General features: G+C 43.3%; 1 protein-coding gene across 4 annotated transcripts in view; it reads right to left on the bottom strand.

The window, feature by feature from the left end:
* AGAP1 (ArfGAP with GTPase domain, ankyrin repeat and PH domain 1) overlaps positions 1–22,580 on the bottom strand; it is a 316,238-nt gene that overhangs the window by 243,417 nt on the left and 50,241 nt on the right. For all 4 annotated transcript variants that reach the window (XM_083706024.1, XM_083706025.1, XM_083706026.1 and 1 more), the window contains 2 exons: positions 15,368–15,509; positions 6,250–6,384 (listed from right to left, as the gene is read on the bottom strand). In XM_083706024.1, the coding sequence (XP_083562150.1) occupies positions 6,250–6,384; positions 15,368–15,509 (277 nt within the window). The remainder of the gene's footprint in view (positions 1–6,249; positions 6,385–15,367; positions 15,510–22,580) is intronic.

The following is a 22,580-nucleotide window of genomic DNA, read 5'->3' as shown; positions in this document are numbered from 1 at the left end:
GAAGATGTCTTTCTATCCACTTTTCACTTGTCCAGATTATTTCCCAAGTCCAATGCATAAGGCATGGGTGCAGGACAGGTGCTGCTATAAAACTGCTTTACCAGACAGATCCCATGCTGTACCTATCATCTGTTGACCCAGTCATCTGGAACAGTGGTGGCAGGTCAATGCCGAAGTCTGTGAAGCTGTAGTGGGAGTGCACTGTATGTGGTATGTTGCACATACAGTGGTGCCTCGCAAGACGAAATTAATCCGTTCCACGAGTCTCTTCGTCTAGCGGTGTTTTTTTTATAAGATATTTATTAAAGTTTTCAAAAATAATACATTGTAAAAACAAAAAGAAAGAAAAAACAAAAATACAAAGATACAAAAATGCAAAAATAAAAACAATTTAAAAACACATAGACACACTTATTTTCTTTTAACTTATTTTCCAGACCTCCTCATACCTCCCTTTCTTATATTCCAATTCAAATTGTTTGTTCAGCAAATCCTCCACTAATTCTTTTAATTATTTCAGAACCTTATTTTCCATATCTCTTAAACATTACAGCTGGAAACCACTTAATTTCTCTCCATCGTCTAGCGGTTTTTTTGTCTTGCGAAGCAAGCCCATTGACAGCTTAGCAGATTAGCGCTATTAGCGGCTTATCGGATCAGCTAATAAGCAGCTTAGCGGCTTAGAAAAAGGGGGGGAGGGGAAAAAAACCACAGGAACTCGCAAGACATTTTCGTCTTGCGAAGCAAGCCCATAGGAAATTCGTTTTGCGAAGCGCCTCCAAAAGGGAAAACCTTTTCGTCTAGCGGGTTTTCCGTCTTGCGAGGCATTCGTCTTGCGGGGCACCACTGTACCTGCATTTTTGTGGGTGTGCCTGTGCATGCTTTGGAATATATACTTTGTCCTCTACGCAGTGAATAATCAGCACCACCCCAAGGTCTTTTTCAAGCAGGGAAAAGTGCCTCTGAATGTGTGTAGAATGCATTCGCTTCATCGCATAACCAACTTAGATGCCTGCCACTGTGCTTCAGGGTTCATAGAATCATAGGATTGTAGAGTTGGAAGGGACTCTGAGGGTCATCTAGTCTAAACTCTTGCTTTGAAGGAATCCTGCCCACAACCATCCCTGGGTGGGCTCAAACCACCAACTTTCTGGTTAATAGCCAGACTCACTGCACCACTAGGGCATCCTAACTATCAAAACTTAAAGAAAAAGAGCCATACTGCTTAGAATTAGTATAGTACAATAACTCTCTCTCTCTCTTTGCTTTTCTTTAACTAGCCTGATGATAAGTTGGCAAGAGAGGTTGAGTAGTAAATATTTTCAGTGAATACAAAAATCTAGCTTGCAAGATTATGTTTCTGAAGAATATCAAAAACCATACAAAAGTAGTAAAATAATGTGTTATCAGGATGAAAATTCATAATGTGGTATGTGAGCTTTTGGGTTACACAGAGCTCTTCTTCAGGCTGGATGCAAGTAAAAATGAGGGAAACAGCTGTTTCTGGGAGGCAGGAAAGTGTTTAGATTTAAGAGTGGCCATATAAAAGTTTTTTCAGTCTAATTTATCTAACATCTTTTAGTCTGAGAAGCACTTCAAAACAAGCATCATAATAAAATGATGTAAGTAGCAAAATTCACTTTTAAAATAATGTAAGACTTTAGTACACAAAGGAAGGATCTGAGAAGCAAATTATGAGGGTGTTATTGATGCATGTGCTCTGAGATTCCCACTTTGGAAATACAGTGTTACCTTGGTTCTTGATCTTAATCTGTTCTGAGACTCCTAAAACCATTCGAGAACCAAGGCGTGGCTTCTGATTGGCTGCAGGAGCTTCCTGCACTCAAGCGGAAGCCGCGACGGATGTACAGCTTCCAAAAAACGTTTGCAAACCAGAACACTTCCGGGTTTGCGGCGTTCGGGAGCTGATTTGTTCGGCAACTAAGCCATTCAAGAACCAAGGTTTGACCGTACAAAAACAGATAATCGGCTTCTCACCAACAAGTATGTTCCCAAAGGGGCTATTATTCAGAGGCACACTGTCTCTGATAGCGGAGGCATTAACGAGCCAGCATGGATGATACCCATTGACAGTCTCATCCTTCATGAATTCATCCAATCCCCTTTTAAAGCCATCCATGGCCTCCTAGGGGCGCATGATGCACGGCTTATGTGTTGCGTGGAGAGTTACTTTCTTTTGTCTACTGAATCTTTCAATTCTTAGCCTCACTGGATGTCCCTGGGTCAGAATGTTATGAAAAAGGTAATAAAAACTTTTCACCATGCCCTGTATAAACTTCCATCATGTAACTTCTTACTTGCCCTTTTCTCTAAACTGGAAAGTCCCAGATGCCGCAACCACTCTTCATACAGGAGTCGCTCCATCCCACTGATCATTTTGGTTGTCTTTTTCTAAACTTTTTCTCACCCTACTCTATATCCTATTTGAGGTGAGATGACCAGGACTGTACACAGCATTCCAAATGCAGTTACATCACAGTTTTATATAACAACATATTGGCAGTTAGAATAGTAATAATAATTTTCCTATTTATACCCTACTCATCTGGCTGGGTTTCCCCAGTCACTCTAGGTGGCTCCCAGCAGAATAGTAAAAACATGATAAAACATCAAACATTAGAAGCTTCCTGATACAGGGCTGCCTTCAGATGTCTTCTAAAAGTCTGATAGCTGTTTATTTCCTTGACATCTGAAGGGAGGGCGTTGCACAGGGTGGGCACCACTACTGAAAAGGCCCTCAGCCTGGTTCCCTGTAATCTCACTTCTCACAGTGAGGGAACCACAAGAAGGCTGAACAATGGGGGTGGAGATGCTCCTTCAGGTATACAGAAACAAGGCTCTTTAGGGCTTTAAAGGTCAGCATCAACACTCTGAACTGTGCTCGGAAATGTACTGGGAACCAATGCAGGTCTCTCAGGACCAGTGTTATATGGTCCTGGCGGCCACTCCCGGTCACAGGTCTAGCTGCCGCATTCGGGATTAATTGCAGTTTCTGAGTCAGCTTCAAAGGTAGCCCCACATAGAGAAGTAGTCCAAGCAGGAGATAACCAGAGCATGCACCACTCTGGCGAGACAGTGCACAGGCAGGTAGGGTCTCAGCCTGCCTACCAGATGGAGCTGCCCTGGACACAGAATTGACCTGCATCTCCATGGAAAGCTGTGAGTCCAAAATGACTCCCAGGCTGCGCATCTGGTCCTTCAGGGGCACAGTTACCCGATTCAGGACCAGGGAACCCCCACATCCACCCACCCCATCCCTCCAAAACAGTACTTCTGTCTTGTCAGGATGCAACCTCAATCTGTTAGCCACCATCCATCCTCCAACCGCCTCAAGACACTCACAAAGGACATTCACCGCCTTCACTGGTTCTGATTTAAAGGAGAGGTAGAGCTGGTATCATCCACATACTGATAAACACCCAGCCCAAACCCTCTGATGGTATCTCCCAGAGGCTTCATATAGATGTTGAAAATCATTGAGAAGAGGATGGAGCCCTGAGGCACTTGGCAAGTGAGCGCCCAGGGGTCCGAACACTCATCCCCCAACACCACTTTCTGGACACAGCCCAGAAGAAAGGAGCGGAACCACTGTATAACACTGCCCCCAGCTCCCAACTCCTCTAGACAGTCTAGAAGGATGTCATGGTCAGTGGTGTCCAAGGCCGCTGAGAGATCCAGCAGGACCAAAGCTTTCACCTTTGTCCCTAGCCTGCTGGAGATCATCAACTAACGCAACCAAGGCAGTTTCAGTCCCACGATGAGGCCTGAATCCCAACTGGAAGGGATCCAAATGGTCCGCATCCTCCAGGCATGCCTGGAGTTGTTCAGCTCAATAACCTTGCCCAAGAATGGAAGTTCTGTTTCCTATCCATTTCCTAATGATCCCTAGCATGGCGTTCGTCTTTTTTAAAGCTGCCACATCCTGGACGAACATCTTCAGCAAGCTATCCACAAAACCCACTAGGTATCTTTCCTGGTTACTCACCACCAGTTCAGACCCAATGGAGATATATGCCTTTTGCCTCAATGTACCAAACTTTACACTTGCTAACCATAAATTGTACAACAGACTTGGCTCCCTCTCTGTTCACCCCTAGCTCTAGATTCTTTATGAAGAAGTTGAAAAGCACTACTTCCCAAACCAATGCTGGTGAGGCTCCACTGTCTACAACCCTCCTTTGGGAAAACTGTCCACTTATTCCTACTCTCTATTTCCTGTTTCTTAACCAGTTACCGATATACAACAGGACCTCTGATCTTATTTCAGGACTGCTAAGCTTATACAGGAGGGTTTGGTTAGCGGGCAACAGTTTGACCTTAAGTCAATATCCCTGACAGTGTCTAGAGCAGGGGTCGGCAACGTGTGGCCCATGGGCTGGATGCAGCCCATGAAGACTGTTTTACTGGCCCACGAGCCGCCCCTGAACTGAGCCGCCCGCTCAGTGAGTCCCCCACGCACTGCACTAAACCAGTGCAGCACGGTGTGGAGACTCAAGCGGTACCGAAAATCACATCTGCACATGTCCAGATGCCGAAAATTGCTTCTGTGCAGGCGCGATTTTTGGCGTCTTGGCATTGCGCAGAAATAATTTTCAGCGTCGCGGACATGTGCAGACGCGATTTCCGGTGTCATGCTGCGCCAATCAGGCTCACGGACGATCTCTGTGGGAGTGATCCGGCCCATGGCCAGTAAACCTTGCCGACCTCTGGTCCAGAGAAATGAGACACACGAGAGTTGAATGGAATAACACCTGATAATGATTCTTAAGGATTCAACATATTAGATTTCATATATAGTACTCTACAATATACCGTATTTTTTGCACCATAACACTCACTTCTTTCCTCCTAGAAAGTAAGGGGAAATGTCTGTGCGTGTTATGGAGGGAATGCCTACAGATGGCGGGGGGATCTGCTGCAGTCGTGAGCAGAGGATCCATGGTTCCCCTTCCTTCCCTCCTCCGTGGCTTGCTTTGAAGCAGCAAAGCGGGAGAAGAGCTGCTGAGTGGGGAGGAAAGAGGGACAGAGAGCCTGCTTGCTTTAAAGGAGCAAAGCGGAAGAGGAGAGGAGCCTTCTCCTCTTATGCCCCTCTTCTGCATTATTAACAGCATCCTTCTCCACCCACCCCACACGTGTTCCTTGTCCTTTGAGTGCTTTTCCTTCCCTCCCCACTTAAAACGTGGTTACAAAGCACGGATCCACATGGATCCTCAGGATTTTTGCATTGGGCTACCCGAAACTCACCGTCAGATCACATGTCTGTGGCCACAGCATGAACCACAAAAATCATACATCTGCTGTTTCGTTTAGAATATTTTTTTTTCTTGTTTTCCTCCTCTAGAAACTATGTGCGTGTTATGGTCAGGTGCGTGTTATAGAGCGAAAAATATGGTAGTTAATGTGCTTGATTTCAAAACTTGTAAAAAGCTATGGGTGGCAACAGGGCTGGACCACCCATGAGGTGGGACGAAGGAGCTCCCTTGGGCAGAAGAAGTGGCACTGGAACTGGCGCTAGTTTCTGGTAAGAGAAAGATCTCACTGGAAATACCCACTTGATAGGCATCACCACGCATCCGAGGTAAGAGAGGCGGTGGCAGCAGCACGTTCCTGTTTCACCTCAGGGGGCAAAACAGGATGTGCTGCTCCTGGGTTGGACAGCATCTGCACCCATAGTAAGCAGATTGTCGTGAAAGAAGTGAGCCAGAGGCAGCAGTGAAGCATGATATGCCTTTTTGTTCTTACCAGGGTGGTATATCTGCATGCGAGCTATACCACTGCAGTCTGTGGGCACATGACTAAGTGCTCTTCCATACAAAATAATCCTCACCACATAGAAAACTAGATGTCAGAGAGAAATAGTCTCCCTTGACCTTCTCTTTGACTTCTAGATGTTGTTTTTATGTGCAGGGAAAATGTTTGCATGGCATATGATTCAACCATGAAAGCCTCCACAGTCTGAAGTGGTAGAGCCCAGACACATGTTTATAGATCTACAGCATGACTCAAGATCTATTTTTTACACAACTTGATTCAATTAATAAAAAAAATCCTTTCAGCAGCACCTTAGAGACCAACTAAGTTATTGGTATGAGCTTTCGTGTGCATGCACACTTCTTCAGATACACTGAAACAGAAGTCACCAGACCCTTATATATAGTTAAAGGGTGGAGAGGGTAAAATAAATTTGAATTAGGTACTCCTTGATACTATGTAGGAAAAATTATTTACCATCCTGAAAGACTCTCTCCACATTCAGCCCATAGGTAGCACAGGTTTCATAGTAGGTAGATCTTTTCAAATCATTCGACAGTTTCCGCGCTCTACCATCATCAATGACACGAGGATTACTGGAACTTATAGCATCTACAAAGAAAACAGTAGGGTGATTTTTTCCATCAAATACAAAAACAAGACACAAAATTTTAAACAGACTTTTCTGAGAGTACTCTTTAGACCAGTTTCACTTCTACTTAAAATTATTTTTGAATTCCTATTCTGAGGTATAGGAATTATGGAATTAAATGCATAAGCACCTAGCATTTGGACCAGTGTCTTGAGTCATGCACACTAGGATGCTTAAACATTATTTTGTTCATATTTACCAGAACCTTAAACTATTCCCATGTACCATTTTAAAAGAGCTACTGTCTGTGGCCACCACAAGTTCATTCATTTCTTCCTTTCAACCCCATGTGTTTCTCATAATTGGACAGAATTCAAAAGGGCTGGTAAATAAACTGGGACTTTTGTGGGCAGAAAAAAAAGTCTGCATCCCCATAGAAATGTAGAATAATTTAGAACTGTGGCCTTCAAGGACATCATACACCTAAAGTGTGAATATTACAGCTAGATTACAAATGAGTGGAACACTTGATCTGATTTCAAAAGCTCATCAATCATGAATTCTAGTAGCTTAAGAGGAAACTGAGCATTATTAATTTGTTTTATTATTACCATGGGGGGGGGGGGGAGGGTATAAATACACATATTTCATAAATTAAAGCAAGGGGTTTCAGCATTGTTATTAGACAGCAAACAGCCTGCATAGTGCAGGGGGAGAAATACTCTCAGGAGGCGGCTTTGTACATTATCAGCAGAAGCCACCGAGGAAGCTCAAGATCAAAGAGTTATCCCTAGAAAGAAAAATCTGTAATTCCCATCCTGCTGGGAGATATCAATGCTCCCCACATGGAGGCATCTTTGGCATTACTCCAAGAATATCAAGAAGAATTACGGGTCATGTGGGTCTTCTGAGTTTTTGTAGCAATATGCAAAGCTAACCTTGCTGTCTTTTGGGAATCTTGTGTCCAAATCAACTGGATGCTTAAAAAAAGAAAAACATTGTAGAAACTAGGGGTGTTCGTCAGATTTGAACAAATTCCAAGTCAAGCTGCCTAGAGGGATTTTAGGCTTATTCAAACTGAGGTAAATTGAGATCTGTACAAAGCTGAATCAGTTGAAGCAGAGATGATTCAGATATTTTTTTTTAAAATCTGCAGATAAGCACATACTAAAATAAAATTTAAAATGTTTCCTGGGTATTTTAAAAATAATCACTTAATGAATCCACACAGAAGTCCCTCTACCTATTTGCCCTTAATTTTACAGGAACTATCACAGGAGCTATCCTAGGAGAGGGCCTTCTCTTCCTGCAAATTTCACCCATTTCTGCCAAAAGTAAACAATTTATAGCTGTTCTTTGATCACCCAGTAATGAATGGGGGGAGGACCTATGAAGCACAACAGAGAGAGTTTGGATTTGATTTGATATCCCGCCTTTCACTCCCTTTAAGGAGTCTCAAAGCGGCTAACAATCTCCTTCCCCTTCCTCCCCCACAACAAACACTCTGTGAGGTGAGTGGGGCTGAGAGACTTCAGAGAAGTGTGACTGGCCCAAGATCACCCAGCAGCTGCATGTGGAGGAGCGAAGACTCGAACCCGGTTCACCAGATTACGAGACTACCGCTCTTAACCACTATACCACACTGTGAGGTGGACTGCTTCCTGAGGAGCTGATTGGAGGTTTGAACCAAGTCTTGTGGTTGGGGCACATCCATATTAGAAACTCACACTACGGCTTCATGAATTTCCTTGTCAGTGTGCATTTTTTGGAGAGAAAAATTGATCTGATGTGTAGAGATCTTTCCTATTCTAATTGATTCAGGAGGGTTCTGGAAGCTTCTCTGTGTGATACAAGCTAATGCAAACTGGAGGTTTCTAGCCAACCAGCAAGTTTTTATTTTGCCTAAAAACAGGCAGAAGGTTCCTGATGTTTGGGTTACTCCTTTGGAGAATCTGAACAGCTGATTTGGACTGGTTCTGTCATCTCTTTCAGACAAGGTCATGCTGACTATAATAACAGGTCAGAAAGAGCCTGAGTTTCACTTTTCTATCTCTCTTTCCCTTTGGTGTGGTGCTCTGTACACAGTATGCTTAAGTTTTAAGGTTTTAGTCTTATTATAAGTTACTGTAAGTTTAGGTTAAGTCTGCTGCAACTGGATTTCTTATGGACAGTGCCAATCTTGAATGTATGGATTTGTGACCTTCACTAGCAGTAGCAAACTCTGCTGCATGAAATACAACTTCCTCTGGTCTATTTTTAGGGAATCCTGCAACGTGCTTAAGTTTTTACTCTGCTAACTATACGTTGAAGTTTTGCTCTGGATCAATATTGAGTAGAATTCTTGTCACTCCTCTCTCATGAAGGCTGTGCTTGGGAACTGCACTTTTCAGAACAGACTTATTGATATTTGAAGAAAGGAGACATCAATAGCCTTGCAAAACTCTAGAAATTTCACTTTTTGCTGCGCAGAACTGGAAGTTGTTGAAGCTCTTATGACAACAAACACAAAGTCATTTCTCATCCTCTGATCCCGAATTCAACTTATTTGCTACCCTCCCTACATGCTAATAAGATCTTGCCTAAACAAAATGCAATTTTTCAAATCCAGTCAAGAGGCTGGCTGAATTTTTCCCCTAAAAAATATTTATACTACTATTCAGGATTATGGACTCAACTACATTAGTCAAAAAACATGCAACACCAGATGGCGCCAGAGAGTAAATAAAATATCTATGAGATTTTCCATAGCATTTTCCCCCCCTGTTCGTAGATCCACCCTATGTATTGGTAGTAAAATGACAGACTGCAGCATGTATTTGTTTGTGTACTTTGAATCCATTCCCAATCTTTACAATGCAGCAAGCTAGAATAATTCATTTTGGTTTCACATAATCCTTTTGCTTTTGAGGCTAAGTGTAGGTCATTTACAGAATGAAATTATCCAAGATGAAGCATTCCTATATAGGAGCCCCATCTGCTTCTATGTCATAAAGGGTATCAACTGGAAGAGCTCATTTTTTCTCAGATGGTCCCTCTGCGGGGTTTTAGATATAACTCAAACTTATAGCTGAGATGAACCAAGAAGAAATTAGACAAAGGATCCAGTTGCAATTTTTAAAAAATCTATATTTTCATTAACTATCTAGTGAAGATTTTATTAATTCAACTATTTCATCTGAATAGAACCACTATTACGTAAATATTTGGCACAACCATTTTAATCAGCTAAATTGTAATCTACACATTATTAATCTAAACCAGTCATGTCCAAAATCTGGCCCGCGGGCCAGTTGTGGCCCGTGTTCCTGTTTAATATGGCCCCACAGGTAATTTGGCAAAATCTATCTGTTGTGGCCCCCAGTGAAGCCCCGAGTGCCTCTCAGGGCCCCTGGGATCTCTGGATCTTTCAATGCCATGGGACTGCACGTCCTCAGTCTGTGTTCTCACAATCTCTTGGACATCACAGGATTTGGTGCGTTCCTTTTCCCTGTGCTGTGTCTTCACCACACACAGCCACAAAGGCAGGCAATTCATCTTTGCTGCAACTGAAGAGAACCTGCACTTTCCCTCTTTATTCAGGACAGGGGACAATAGACAATAGTGCAGAAGAGTGCATAAAGCTAAAAGTAAAAAGATCAAAGTTTATTACATGAGGCTACAAGACACTGCCTCCAGACACTACCCCTCACTTGTGACCCACCAGCATTTAGCACTGTACATTACAGTGTAACTTCATTTGGAAGAGATCTCTGGCGAATTCTTGTTGGCACTGGAACTGCGCTCACATGATCTCTTCCCCTTCTGGCCAATTTCTAAAATGGCGACTGTAAATAAGAGAAGGAAAGTTGACAGTGAGGGCCGCAGCTTCCAGGACAGGTGGAAAGTGGAATATTTCTTCAATGAAATACGGAATCACTGTGTTTGTCTGATATATCAAGAGACTGTGGCCGTTTATAAGGAATTTAATGTCAAGAGAAACTACCAGTCGAGACATAGCACATATGACAAGCTAACAGGGCATGAACGCAGTGAAAAGTGTAAGCAACTTGGAAGCTGTTTTAATGTCAGAACAGAGATTTTCCACAAGAGCCCGTTAGTCAAATGAAAATGCCACTAGGGCGAGCTATGAGGTGGCAACATTAATTGCTAAAAATTGCAAATCTTTTGCTGAGGGTGAATTTATCAAAGAATGTGTTATGAAAATGGTTGAGAATATCCGTCCTGAGAGGAAGCAAGGGTTTGCCTGGCTCTTAACACTGTAGTACGGAGAACTGAAGATATTTCATCAGATGTTAAGAGACCATTGATGTCCAAAAGAGTGGATTTTGACCTCTTTTCAATAGCCTGTGATGAAAGCACAGACCTATCTGACACAGCTCAGCTGCTGATTTTTATGAAAGGGGTGGACGATGAAATGAATGTGACTGAAGAGTTGTTACTTGACCTCCAGAGCCTTCTGGACCAAACAAGACGAAAATATTTGTTTGTTTCTGTTAGTTCCACCATAGATGACATGAAAATGCCTTGGAACAAAGTTACTGGGATTATTACTGATGGGGCACCTGCCACGGCTGGTGAACGAAGTGGATTATCAACCCTAATCTGTAACAAGGTGATCGAAGAAGGAGGCAAAGCTATTAAACTCCATTGTATCATTCATCAACAAGTTCTCTGTGCCAATAATCTCAAATATGATCATGTTATGAAACCAGTGCTAAAGACTATTAATTTTATTCGCTCTAAAGCCCTGTGCCACCTCCAGCTGAATACGAAGATGTTTTGTATCACAACCATGTAAGGTGGCTCAGTCGGGGGTCAGGTTTTACTCTCTCAGAAAGGAAATTGGAGAATTCTTGGAAACAAAGGGACAACCGATGCAAGAATTATCTGATCCTATTTGGCTGGCTGATTTGGGGTTTTTGGTTGACATAACGAAGCACCTGAATGTACTGAACATGAGTCTTCAGGGGAAAGATGCAGCAGTGAACCAGCTTTATTCACACCTCAAGGCCTCTGGAACAAAACTGCAACTTTTCCAAAGGCAATAGTCACAAACACAGCCCAATACCATACATTTTTCAGCGGTGCGGGAAATAATGAACAGTTTTCCACAAGACAATAGCAGTGCACAAACAACCATCTCTGACTGGGGAGTTTAAACAGCGCTTTCAGGATTTTGCTACTATTGAAAAGGAGATCAGCCTTTTCTCCTTCCTCTCCATTCTCTGTTGACCCCAATGATGCTCCAGATCAGGCTGCAGCTCGAGTTCATTGAGCTGCATTGTGACAGCGAGTTACGCAGTGTCGTCACCAACAGCTCTCTCTTGTGAACTTCTACCGCCAACTGGATAAGAGCTGGTTTCAAGAGATTCGAACATTGGCTAAGAAAATGCTGAGCTTGTTTGGCTCAACATATTTGTGTGAGAAGACATTCTCTGCTATGAACTTTAACAAGAATCGTGTGAGGACAAGACTAAGTGACTCTCACCTGCATGACATTTTGTGAATCAAAACCACTACCTTTGAACCAGACCTAGTCTATTTGCTGCAGTCCAGATCTCATCTTTACCCTTCACATTAGTACAGGCAACTTGTTGTTTTTTTCAATTGAGATGAATACATTGTAAAATCTGTTAATGTCAGTTGGTCTAAATCAGGTATAAATATATTTGGACACAACATGTATACCTGGTGTTATGTTCCTGTTCATATTTTTTTAACTTAAAAGTTGATAGGTACCCCTGCCCGTATGGGCCAGTCGTGTCCGACTCTAGGGTTGTGCGCTCATCTCACTTAAGAGGCCGGGGGCCAGCGCTGTCCGGAGACACATCCTGGTCACGTGGCCAGCATGACGAAGCTGCTCTGGCGAGCCAGCACCAGCGCAGCACATGGAAACGCCGTTTACCTTCCCGCTATAAAGCGGTACCTATTTATCTACTTGAACTTAAGGGTGCTTTCGAACTGCTAGGTGGGCAGGAGCTGGGACCGAAAGACAGGAGCCCACCTCGCCACAGTTTTACCCACAGCGCCACCCGCGTCCCAAAAGTTGATAGACAACCTTTATTACCAATAATATGTAATGTACTTTACAATGTTCCTGACATATATTTCAGCTTCCTGGATATGAAAGGCAGAGTGATTTAACACCTGTTTAGATTTGTCATCCATGTGACGAAATGAAAAGTATGCCGTTTGCAATCAACTTTGCATAAAATTGTTAATTTGTATTTAATTTTAATGGTTCAAAGTATGTCAGACAAAATAGTTGGCCCTCACACATGTTCACTTCATCAAATCTGGCTCTCTGTGAAAAAAGTTTGGACACTCCAATCTAAACTAAGAATGTACTTTTTATGAGCTCATTAAGATTCTAAAGACAACTCTATAAACAAGGAGCTTTCAAACTCTATTGTCTAAATGCAACAAGGTAAAGATTAAAAAGTTGCCTGGTATTGCTCACTCTTGCCTTAGCCTAAAGGTCAAGCAGATCAAAAGAAACTGAAAGAACCAAGTTGCAAAATATTTTTGGTAATTCTCAAAGCTGCTCTAAAGCAGCAAAGAGCATGCCAAAATGTAAGATTTTGTCCCACTGAGCCGGACTGAGCCACAATTCTGGCACTCCATGAACTGACAAGGGTATATTCATTTTCCCCCTGCTGGGCAGCACATTCCCTCACACCAAGTTCAGTCTAAAAATCAACGTAAAAGAATCAAGAATAACCACTACTCAAAACTTAATATTTAGTGTATTGGAATATCTTTAGATACGCCCTGAAAGAGTGTGGAAAATTCACCTTCATTGTCAAATGCTATAAACAAGCAACGGACACTCTGATTCTGTGAGCTTCCCAATGGTTGGTCACTGTCTGAAACTGAAGGTTCAGTGAAGAATGTACTCTGCTTGAACAGAGGGGGGAGATGCCTATAACCCATCTGAAGTTCCTCTCACCTCCCCCAAAATCAATTCCAGAGAGACTATGCAGGCTTAGAAGGGGTAACTGCCGTAAAAGTACAAGAAAAAGTACAAGAAAGCACAGAAGGATTTGGGGATCAAAGCCATTAGGATGCACTAAATAGAATCTTGCTCTAATCTGGCACCTGAACTGAAATCTTCAAGGTCTATAGAAATTTAATTTGCCATCAAATTTCAGAATAAAAATAAATGACAAAACAAAATACATCCTATATATTACACTGGCCAATCTCAAATAGCATTTGCTTTATTGAGGCTTTAAGCAAGGATGCAAACCACATCCAAGAGAGTTAATTTAATAATCATGCAACTAATGAGAGTTCTTCTTATATGCTTCAAAATAGTGGCCAAAAGCTTCTATGTGGATTTAACTATGGTGACAGGGGTAAGAGAAATCCAACATATGATGCTATTGTAAACATATAATTGCATAGTACCATAATGCAGAAATGCCAAATGCAAATATAATTAATAAATTAGCTTTATTGTATATATTTTATTCAACTAAATGGTACTGGAAATTTGAACACCTTGGATTTACATCTATCAAAAAAAAAAAAAAAGCCTATCTTGACGTTCCAGACCTGGTAAACATGTTTTGCCTAAAGTCCTAAACAGACAAAAGAATAATGAGGCTCCTCATGAAGCCAGTGTAACATCGCCCGGCTGTGAATGTGAAGGCCACTCCCTACAAGGCCCTCTCCACCTGGCCTAGGGGGCGAGGCCCACACTCACCAGCCCTACTGAAGCGTCTCCACATGAGGCCGGAGGAACATCACCCAGCTAATGTTTTATTGATTGATTGATTGATTGATTGATTTAATATGCTGTAAACTGCTTTGAGATTTTTATTAAAACTATAAAGGAGTATAGAAATAAATAAATAAATGAAAAAGAAGAAGAAGAAGAAATGCTCCCAGTCCTCGGAAATTAAACATCAGTGACCAGACATAAAACATATTCTGAGTAAGTAATAATAATAATAATAATTTATTATTTGTACCCCGCCCATCTGGCTGGGTTTCCCCAGCCACTCTGGGCGGCTTCTAACAAAGATTAAAAATGCATTAAAATGTCACACATTAAAAACTTCCCTGAACAGAGCTGCCTTCAGATGTCTTCTAATTGTCAGGTATTTGTTTATCTTTTTGACATCTGATGGGCGGGCATTCCACAGGGCGGGCGCCGCTACCGAGAAGGCCCTCTGCCTGGTTCCCTGTAACTTTGCTTCTCGCAGTGAGGGAACTGCCAGAAGGCCCTCGGCGCTGGACCTCAGTGTCCGGACAGAACAATGTGGGTGGAGACGCTCCTTCAGGTATACTGGACCGAGGCCGTTTAGGACTTTAAAGGTCAGCACCAACACTTTGAATTGTGCCCGGAAACATACTGGGAGCCAATGTAGGTCTTTCAGGACCGGTGTTACGTGGTCTCAGCGGCCGCTTCAGTCACCAGTCTAGCTGCTGCGTTCTGAATTAGTTGTAGTTTCCGGGTCACCTTCAAAGGTAGCCCCACGTAGAGCGCATTGCAGTAGTCCAAGTGGGAGATAACTAGAGCATGCACCACACTGGCAAGACAGTCCGTGGACAGGCAGGGTCTCAACCTGTGAACCAGATGGAGCTGGAGGACAGCTGTCCTGGACACAGAATTGACCTGCACCTCCATGGACAGCTGTGAGCCCAAAATGACTCCCAGGCTGCACACCTGGTCCTTCAGGGGCACGGTTACCCCATTCAGGACCAGGGAGTCCCCCACACCAGCTCGCCCCCTGTCCCCCAAGAACAGTACTTCTGTCTTGTCAGGATTCAACCTCAATCCATTAGCCACCATCCATCCTCCAACCGCCTCCAGGCATAAGGGTGTTTTACAAACAAAATCTTAGAACACTATTAGAAATCTCCTAGGTACTATTGGTAAACAGATCAACAAAGTTCTCTCAAAAGACTTACTTATAAAAATAAAAGAACAAGGGCCAAACAATTAAATGGAGTATTTTTCAAGGAAAGATATATGGCACATGAGACAACACTTACCCTGAGTACCCACAAGTACCATTGGGATTTCATTAGTGTTGCGATAGTTTGCCATACGGCTATAGTGGTGGTACACGGTTTGGAAGCTAATTTCATCCTCTAGGCTGAAGACAAATATAACAGCATCTACCCACGTGGCAAACTGCAGGAAAAGAACATGGATAAACAATTCTTGTTGATATTTTTAAAAACACCAGACTCTTAACATGAGAGATATTTAGCAGGCAGCAATTCTTTACATCTATATCCCATCTTTCATCCAAGGAGCTCAAGATAGTGCCCATGGTTCTTCTCCCCATTTGTATCATCACAGGCTTAAATATGCTGTCGAGCCCAAAGTCACCCAATGAGCTGAATGGGATTTGAACCTTTTTCTAGGGTTGCCATATTTCCAAAACTAAAAAACCAGGACACCCCAAAATTGATGAGCTTCTTATACCCGATTTTTACGCGATTTTTTTTGGTGAAAACACCTTATGTAACCATTGGCTAAAAGCCTGTAATTCTGCATGATAATCCAGTTAGGTTTCTCAGAGCAGCGCTTGGGGGTCTTGAGCAGCCAATCCTGTGCCACATACACACAGACCCAGCGCTGCTTATCCTGGCACGGCTGAAGGCGAAGTGCAATGCCTGGCGGGAAGAGAGTAAGCGATAGGAACCCTCAAGGAACAGAGGCCATAGCAAGGTGGACACCATTTTCAATCAAAGGGAGTCAGACAGGAAGGGGGACCAGGCGCACCCACTGCTCTGCCATCTGGAAACAAGTGTCGCCTCGTTTTCTGCTCTGACCAAGTTCATCCGTCCTCAGAGATCTCATCTGGTCAGGGTTTGTTTCTAGTTGCAGAAAGGTGAATGAGAACAAAGGTGCAATTTTGCTAAAGATCCAGGACAAACCGCCACCTTCCGGAAATCCCCCCCCCCTCCCGGATGTCACTTCTGCCTTTGAAATCCCGGTAATATCTGGGAAAATCCAGGAGTATGGGAGCCCTACCTTTCCCCCCCAGGTCCTAGCTCAACACTCTCACCAATACATCACTGAAACCAAGCGGTGACCAAAATGTCAATGGGTTATTCCTTACGATCTAACCTGTCATCAGGTTATTATTCCCCAATAAAAGGCATATTTTGGAAAATATTTAGTGACACAACACTTTTATGAATGTTAGCAAAAGATGCTACTCACCTCTGAATTGGGCCCTGAAACTAACTGGCAGCCAGTGCAGTCAGGCTAGAATTGGCATTATATGCTCAAGCCATCTTGCCTCTGTGAGCAAGCTGGCCACTGAATTCTGCACAAGCTAGTTTCTTCAGAGGCAGCCCCATATATAATGTGTTGAGATAAACTAACCTAGATGTTACCAGAGCATAAATAAAAGAAGTTAGGCTATCCTTGCAGAGATGGGGCTTCAACAGAAATACCAGTCGTGGTCCATGGGGTCACGAAGAGTCGGACACGACTAAACGACTAAACAACAACAACATCAGCAGCCATAAAATCCCCCAGAGCCATCTGGAAGCCCATTGGATCAATCAGCCTTTGAGGGTGGACCATCCTCATATGTCCCCCGCCTCTGTAGAGGGGAAAAGGTGCTGGAATTTCAACAGGAAGCGATATGACCACAACAAGAGACTAATGTCAAGATCACCCTCTTCCTGCCCAGTTGAGAAAATAAGGCCCAAAGTGCAGCCTGCCACATGTGTTGGCGCCAGAGACAGGTTGGGACAGCCCCATGGCAATCAGGGCAGCCATGAAGTCTTGAGCCACCCTAGAGCCGGTTGCCGCGGCATGGATGTGGAAATCCCTCCAAACCAGCAGTCTAGGAGTCCTCAACTCCACCTCTGTCAATGCGAGCAGGGAGACTACTGGGCACCAAGGTGAGAGGTAAACCAGTAGAATCCCTAATGTGTCCTGACTGCCCAATGCCAGGAGCACATACTCTGATCCCCCCTTCTCAACTGGACAGAGAACCTGGAGGGATATATGGCATTTCTATAGACCATTGCAACTGCCCTGACCCTCAACTCTGCCCTGATACTGTACCATGTACCCAGGTAGGCATGGATGGGTGAAAGCAACTGCATCCTGCTTACCCACCCAGGTCTCAGTGATGCAGAACCAACCTGGCATTCAACAGCAGATGCAGCAGCCACAGACGTAAGGGCTGGCTGATAGGAGAAGCACAGTTCCTTTGGTTGGAGGAGGGGCTGGCACATGGTACAGGCACAATCACACTGCACCAACTTCCCCACTGCCTCCCCTCCTGGTAAACTGCAATGGTGCTGGTGATGGGAGCACAGCTAAGTGCTGCCCTGTCCCGTTGGTGTTGGATCTCAGTCCATGTGTACGTACAGTAAGAAACAAGGATACCATTTGCAAGGGAGAATACATAGTATGTAATCCTTTCAACTGTATCCACCACCACTAGTCAATCCACAATAGAGGACTATCTAAACACATACACTTGCAGTCTATGCCACTTTGGGAGCAAAAACAGTGTAGCAGCTTTAACTCTGAATGTGGAAACTCAGATTGAAACGCCCATTCAGTCTTGAAGCTCCATCTCTTGGCCTAATCTACCTCACAAGAGCTTCCTTTTGATACAGCGGAGAAGGAAATCTTGTATACAGTCGTACCTTGGTTCTCAAATGTAATCCATTCCAGAAGTTTGTTTGACTTCCGGAAACGTTTGAAAACCAAGGTGTGGCTTCCAATTGGCTGCAGGAGCTTCCTGCACTCAATCGGAAGCCTCAGAAGCCACGTCAGACCTTTGGCTTCCAAAAAACATTTGCAAACCAGAACACTTACTGCCGAGTTTGCAGCGTTCGGGAGAACCAAGGTATGACTGTACTGTCCTCAGCAAATCAGAAGAGTGGAACAGAAATGTGCTACTAGAATAATGCCAGGACAGCATGTCATGTTATGTAACTCTTAATAACACCCTGAAACATGCCGAACACTCGTGCTCTAGAAACCATATGATTTGTGAGCTTTAACACAAAGGCATGGATCCTAAGTTAACTTAGGAAAATTCAAGGAAGGGAATTTTCCTGTTGCCAATGTCCCTTTGGAGTGACTTTTTGGTGGCACAGGTACTTGCAGGATAGAAGTGTTCCCTCCCAGTACTTCTAAGCCAACTGGTTCGGTTCTATCACTATACAACAACCCTTTGTTTTAGAAGAGGAAACAGTGTTACACCTGCACTTTGATGTTGAACACACTTATACTGAGATGGCAATTTATAGTTCAGTGGTGATCACAATAGTTCCAGATTACAGGATTCAAATGAACCACAGTGAATTATTACTGTAGGAGGAATAGCGAAGCAAGGGAGCCAGGGTTAAACCCTCATTTTGATAAAACTGAAAGTATCTGCCAAAAAAATGAAGGTGAAGGGGGATGTCCCAAAATAACGGAACAATCAACAAACATGGTATTAGTTTTCTGATCAATCCATACCCTAAGGTTCTAGCCATACATGGCCTCCACTTCGCAGGCCCAACATTTCAAGATGAGAATAAAACACTGCTCTACTCGGTAAATGTCCTGTTCCCTTCATGCTTGTTGCATGCTTTATATGTACATATTAATCTAGTATGACTGAACGACTTTAGTCAAAAGTTTGTTATGTACAACTACAGTGGTACCTTGGGTTACAAACACTTTGGGTTACAGACTCTGCTAACCCAGAAGTAGTACCTTGGGTTGAGAACTTCGCCCCAGGATGAGAACAGAAATCATGCTCCGGCAGCACAGCAACAGCGGGAAGCTCCACTAGCTGGAACGAATTAAGTTTGTAACCAGAGGTACCACTGTATTCACCGAAACATGCTATACAGTGGTACCTCGGGTCAAGTACTTAATTCATTCTGGAGGTCCATTCTTAACATGAAACTGTTCTTAACCTTGAAGCACCACTTTAGCTAATGGGGCCTCCCGCTGCTGCCACACCGCCGGAGCTCGATTTCTGTTCTCATCCAGAAGCAAAGTTCTTAACCTGAAGCACTATTTCTGGGTTAGCAGAGTCTGTAACCTGAAGCATATGTAACCTGAGGTACCACTGTAGTGGTGTTGGAAATAAACTTAAGTCAAAGATAAAATTAAAAGATAAATACTAATTTCTTAATTTATAGGAAGTTATTTTATCCCAAATATTCTGTGTCATTGAAAAAAAATCGATATCTTTATGACATAATTACAGTATACAGTGGTACCTCAGGTTACATACGCTTCAGGTTACATACGCTTCAGGTTACATACGCTTCAGGTTACAGACTCCGCTAACCCAGAAATAGTGCTTCAGGTTAAGAACTTTGCTTCAGGATGAGAACAGAAATCGTGCTCTGGCGGCGTGGCAACAGTGGGAGGCCCCATTAGCTAAAGTGGTGCTTCAGGTTAAGAACTGTTTCAGGTTAAGAACAGACCTCTGGAACGAATTAAATACTTAACCTGAGGTACCACTGTATTTAAGATAGATCAGGAATAGATTCATGTCCCAAGAAATAACACTATCCCATAAATTAACCAATACTATACATTCAAAGTTGAAGTCATGAATGTATTTCATTTTTAGATATAGAATAATGCATACAGATTACAAATAAATGGTTAGCAGTTACATCAAATCCAGAGGAAGAAATTTATCTACCATGATAAAGTTAGGAATTGTGCCAGATCTTTTGATCAAATCCCTGTTAACTCTGTAATATTACTTCACTGGCTTATCTGAGAGCAACCACTGTTGATAGGAAGGTGTTACTGAAGGGGAAAAGGTAAGGAAGAACAAACAACAGCTAGTTTCCCCCCTCAACTTTAACCCATTCTCTTTCAAAATTATTGCTAGGAGCCAGATCCAGTCCTAGCTCTGACCAATACTAGTGATCAGGGGAATCACTGAACCCGATCTCAAAACACCAGAGCTCCTAAGATCTGAAACCAGAGCACTCCCAGGTGCTTTCCACCAGACTCCATGAACTATGCTAGCCTGCCAGTCCAGTGGATCTCCTGTGACTGTTGTACCACCACTCTCTCCACCAACTTACCCAAGAAGCTTGTATTCGTGACTGGGCAATAGCTGCTGTAAATCCCAGGGTCCAGGGTAGCTTCTTCAGGAGAGACATGCTACCAATTGTTTATAATCAGTAGGCACAGCTTAGTAGGAGCTCTCCATGGTGCTGCAACAGCCCACTGCACTCTTCCACAGGATCAGTACAGAATATTATTTTTAAAACAACAACAACAACAACCAAACACTAGCATATGCTGGGACTGGGTAATATACCAGATGGTACCAACCCACTACTGTATGTATTTGGACTCATATCAAATAATTCAAGTGACATTTTAGAATGTACACCATTCTGTTATTAGGAGTGTGATAGCAAATACTGATATGCAGTGGCTGATTTCAGATATCAAGGATTAATAATAATAATAATAATAATAATAATAATAATAATAATAATAATTTATTTATACCCCGCCCATCTGGCTGGGCCTCCCCAGCCACTCTGGGCGGCTTCCATAAATAAAAAACACAGTAAAATATCACACGTTAAAAACTTCCCTGAACAGGGCTGCCTTAAGATGTCTTCTGAATGTCAGGTAGTTATTTATCGCTTTGACATCTGCTGGAAGGGCGTTCCACAGGGTGGGCGCCACTACCGAGAAGGCCCTCTGCCTGGTTCCCTGTAGCTTTGCTTCTTGCAATGAGGGAACCGCCAGAAGGCCCTCGGCGCTGGACCTAAGCGTCCGGGCAGAATGATGGGGGTGGAGACGCTCCTTCAGGTATACTGGGCCGAGGCCGTTTAGGGCTTTAAAGGTCAGCACCAACACTTTGAATTGTGCTCGGAAACATACTGGGAGCCAATGTAGGTCTTTCAAGACCGGTGTTATATGGTCTCGGCGGCCGCTCCCAGTCACCAGTCTAGCTGCCGCATTCTGGATTAGTTGTAGTTTCTGAGTCACCTTCAAAGGTAGCCCCACGTAGAGTGCATTGCAGTAGTCCAAGCGGGAGATAACCAGAGCATGCACCACTCTGGCGAGACAGTCTGCAGGCAGATAGGGTCTCAGCCTACGTACCAGATGGAGCTGGTAAACAGCTGCCCTGGATACAGATTTAGGACAGGGATGGGGGTTTTTCCCCAACCCATGCCAAACTGTTTATCAACTGGCATCACAGGGTGACCTCTGCTCATGGGTGAGGAGGCAGGTTTCAGTCCTATTGACCCCTGAAGCCAGCAGGACTGTAGACTGTGTTATCAGATGATGTGCTGAGGGTGCATGCATTCAACAATCTTTAACACAACTCAAACCATAAATACCCAGCTCGCATAAAGAACTACTCTTGGTTAATTACATTTCCTAATCAAAAAAGCACCTTGCTTACAAAGAAACTTCTCAATGCCCCCCCCCCAGTGTTTTGATTTGTTTTTTTACTGAAGCAACAATAGATATGCACAATTCGATTGTGACACCCATGCTTTGTCAAGGCTGGTATCCACCACAGTATAACTAGTTACTTTTAGTATATTTCTGCAGTGCAGTGAATAATTATAGTCAACATCCAGTAAACTGGATGTTTACTGTGTAAGTGTTTTTATTGCACTGCTATGTAGAATCTCAGTTTTTGTGTATCAAAATGCCATTCTGTTATAAACTGGATTTTTTCACATCCTGTTTCTTGACATATGTGTCTGGCATTTTACAAGCGTAACATATATTTTGATACGGAATTACAATACTGCTTTTTGTCCTTATTTGTAGGTCCTTGTCATTTATTTATTTAGCCACCCTTTATCTGAAGATGACATGACAGTTTAAAATATATAAATACAAAAACAAAAAAATACATTAACAAAAAACAAAAACAATGACTACTCCCACACACACAGTTTGAAAGGCCATAGGTTGTTTAATCAGTCAAAGGCCTGAGAGAAGAGGAATGATTTTGCCTGGCACTTAAAGATATGTAACAAAGGCATCAGTTGAAGTCCCCTTGAACTAGCAGTCTGGGAATTCTCAACACCACCTCCAAAACCAGTCCTCTCAGCTCAGATAGGGAGACTGCTAGGCAGCAAGGTAGGCGGTAAACCAACAAAATCTGTAAGTAAAGGTAAAGGTAAAGGTACCCCGCCCGTACGGGCCAGTCTTGCCAGACTCTGGGGTTGTGCGCCCATCTCACTCAAGAGGCCAGGGGCCAGCGCTGTCCGAAGA

This window comes from Podarcis gaigeae (assembly GCF_964106915.1).
Source record: "Podarcis gaigeae genome assembly, chromosome: 1".
NCBI classification, from domain to species: Eukaryota; Metazoa; Chordata; class Lepidosauria; order Squamata; family Lacertidae; genus Podarcis; species Podarcis gaigeae.
The sequence above is the reverse complement of the archived record's forward strand: the minus strand, read 5'-3'. Positions and strand labels throughout refer to the sequence as shown.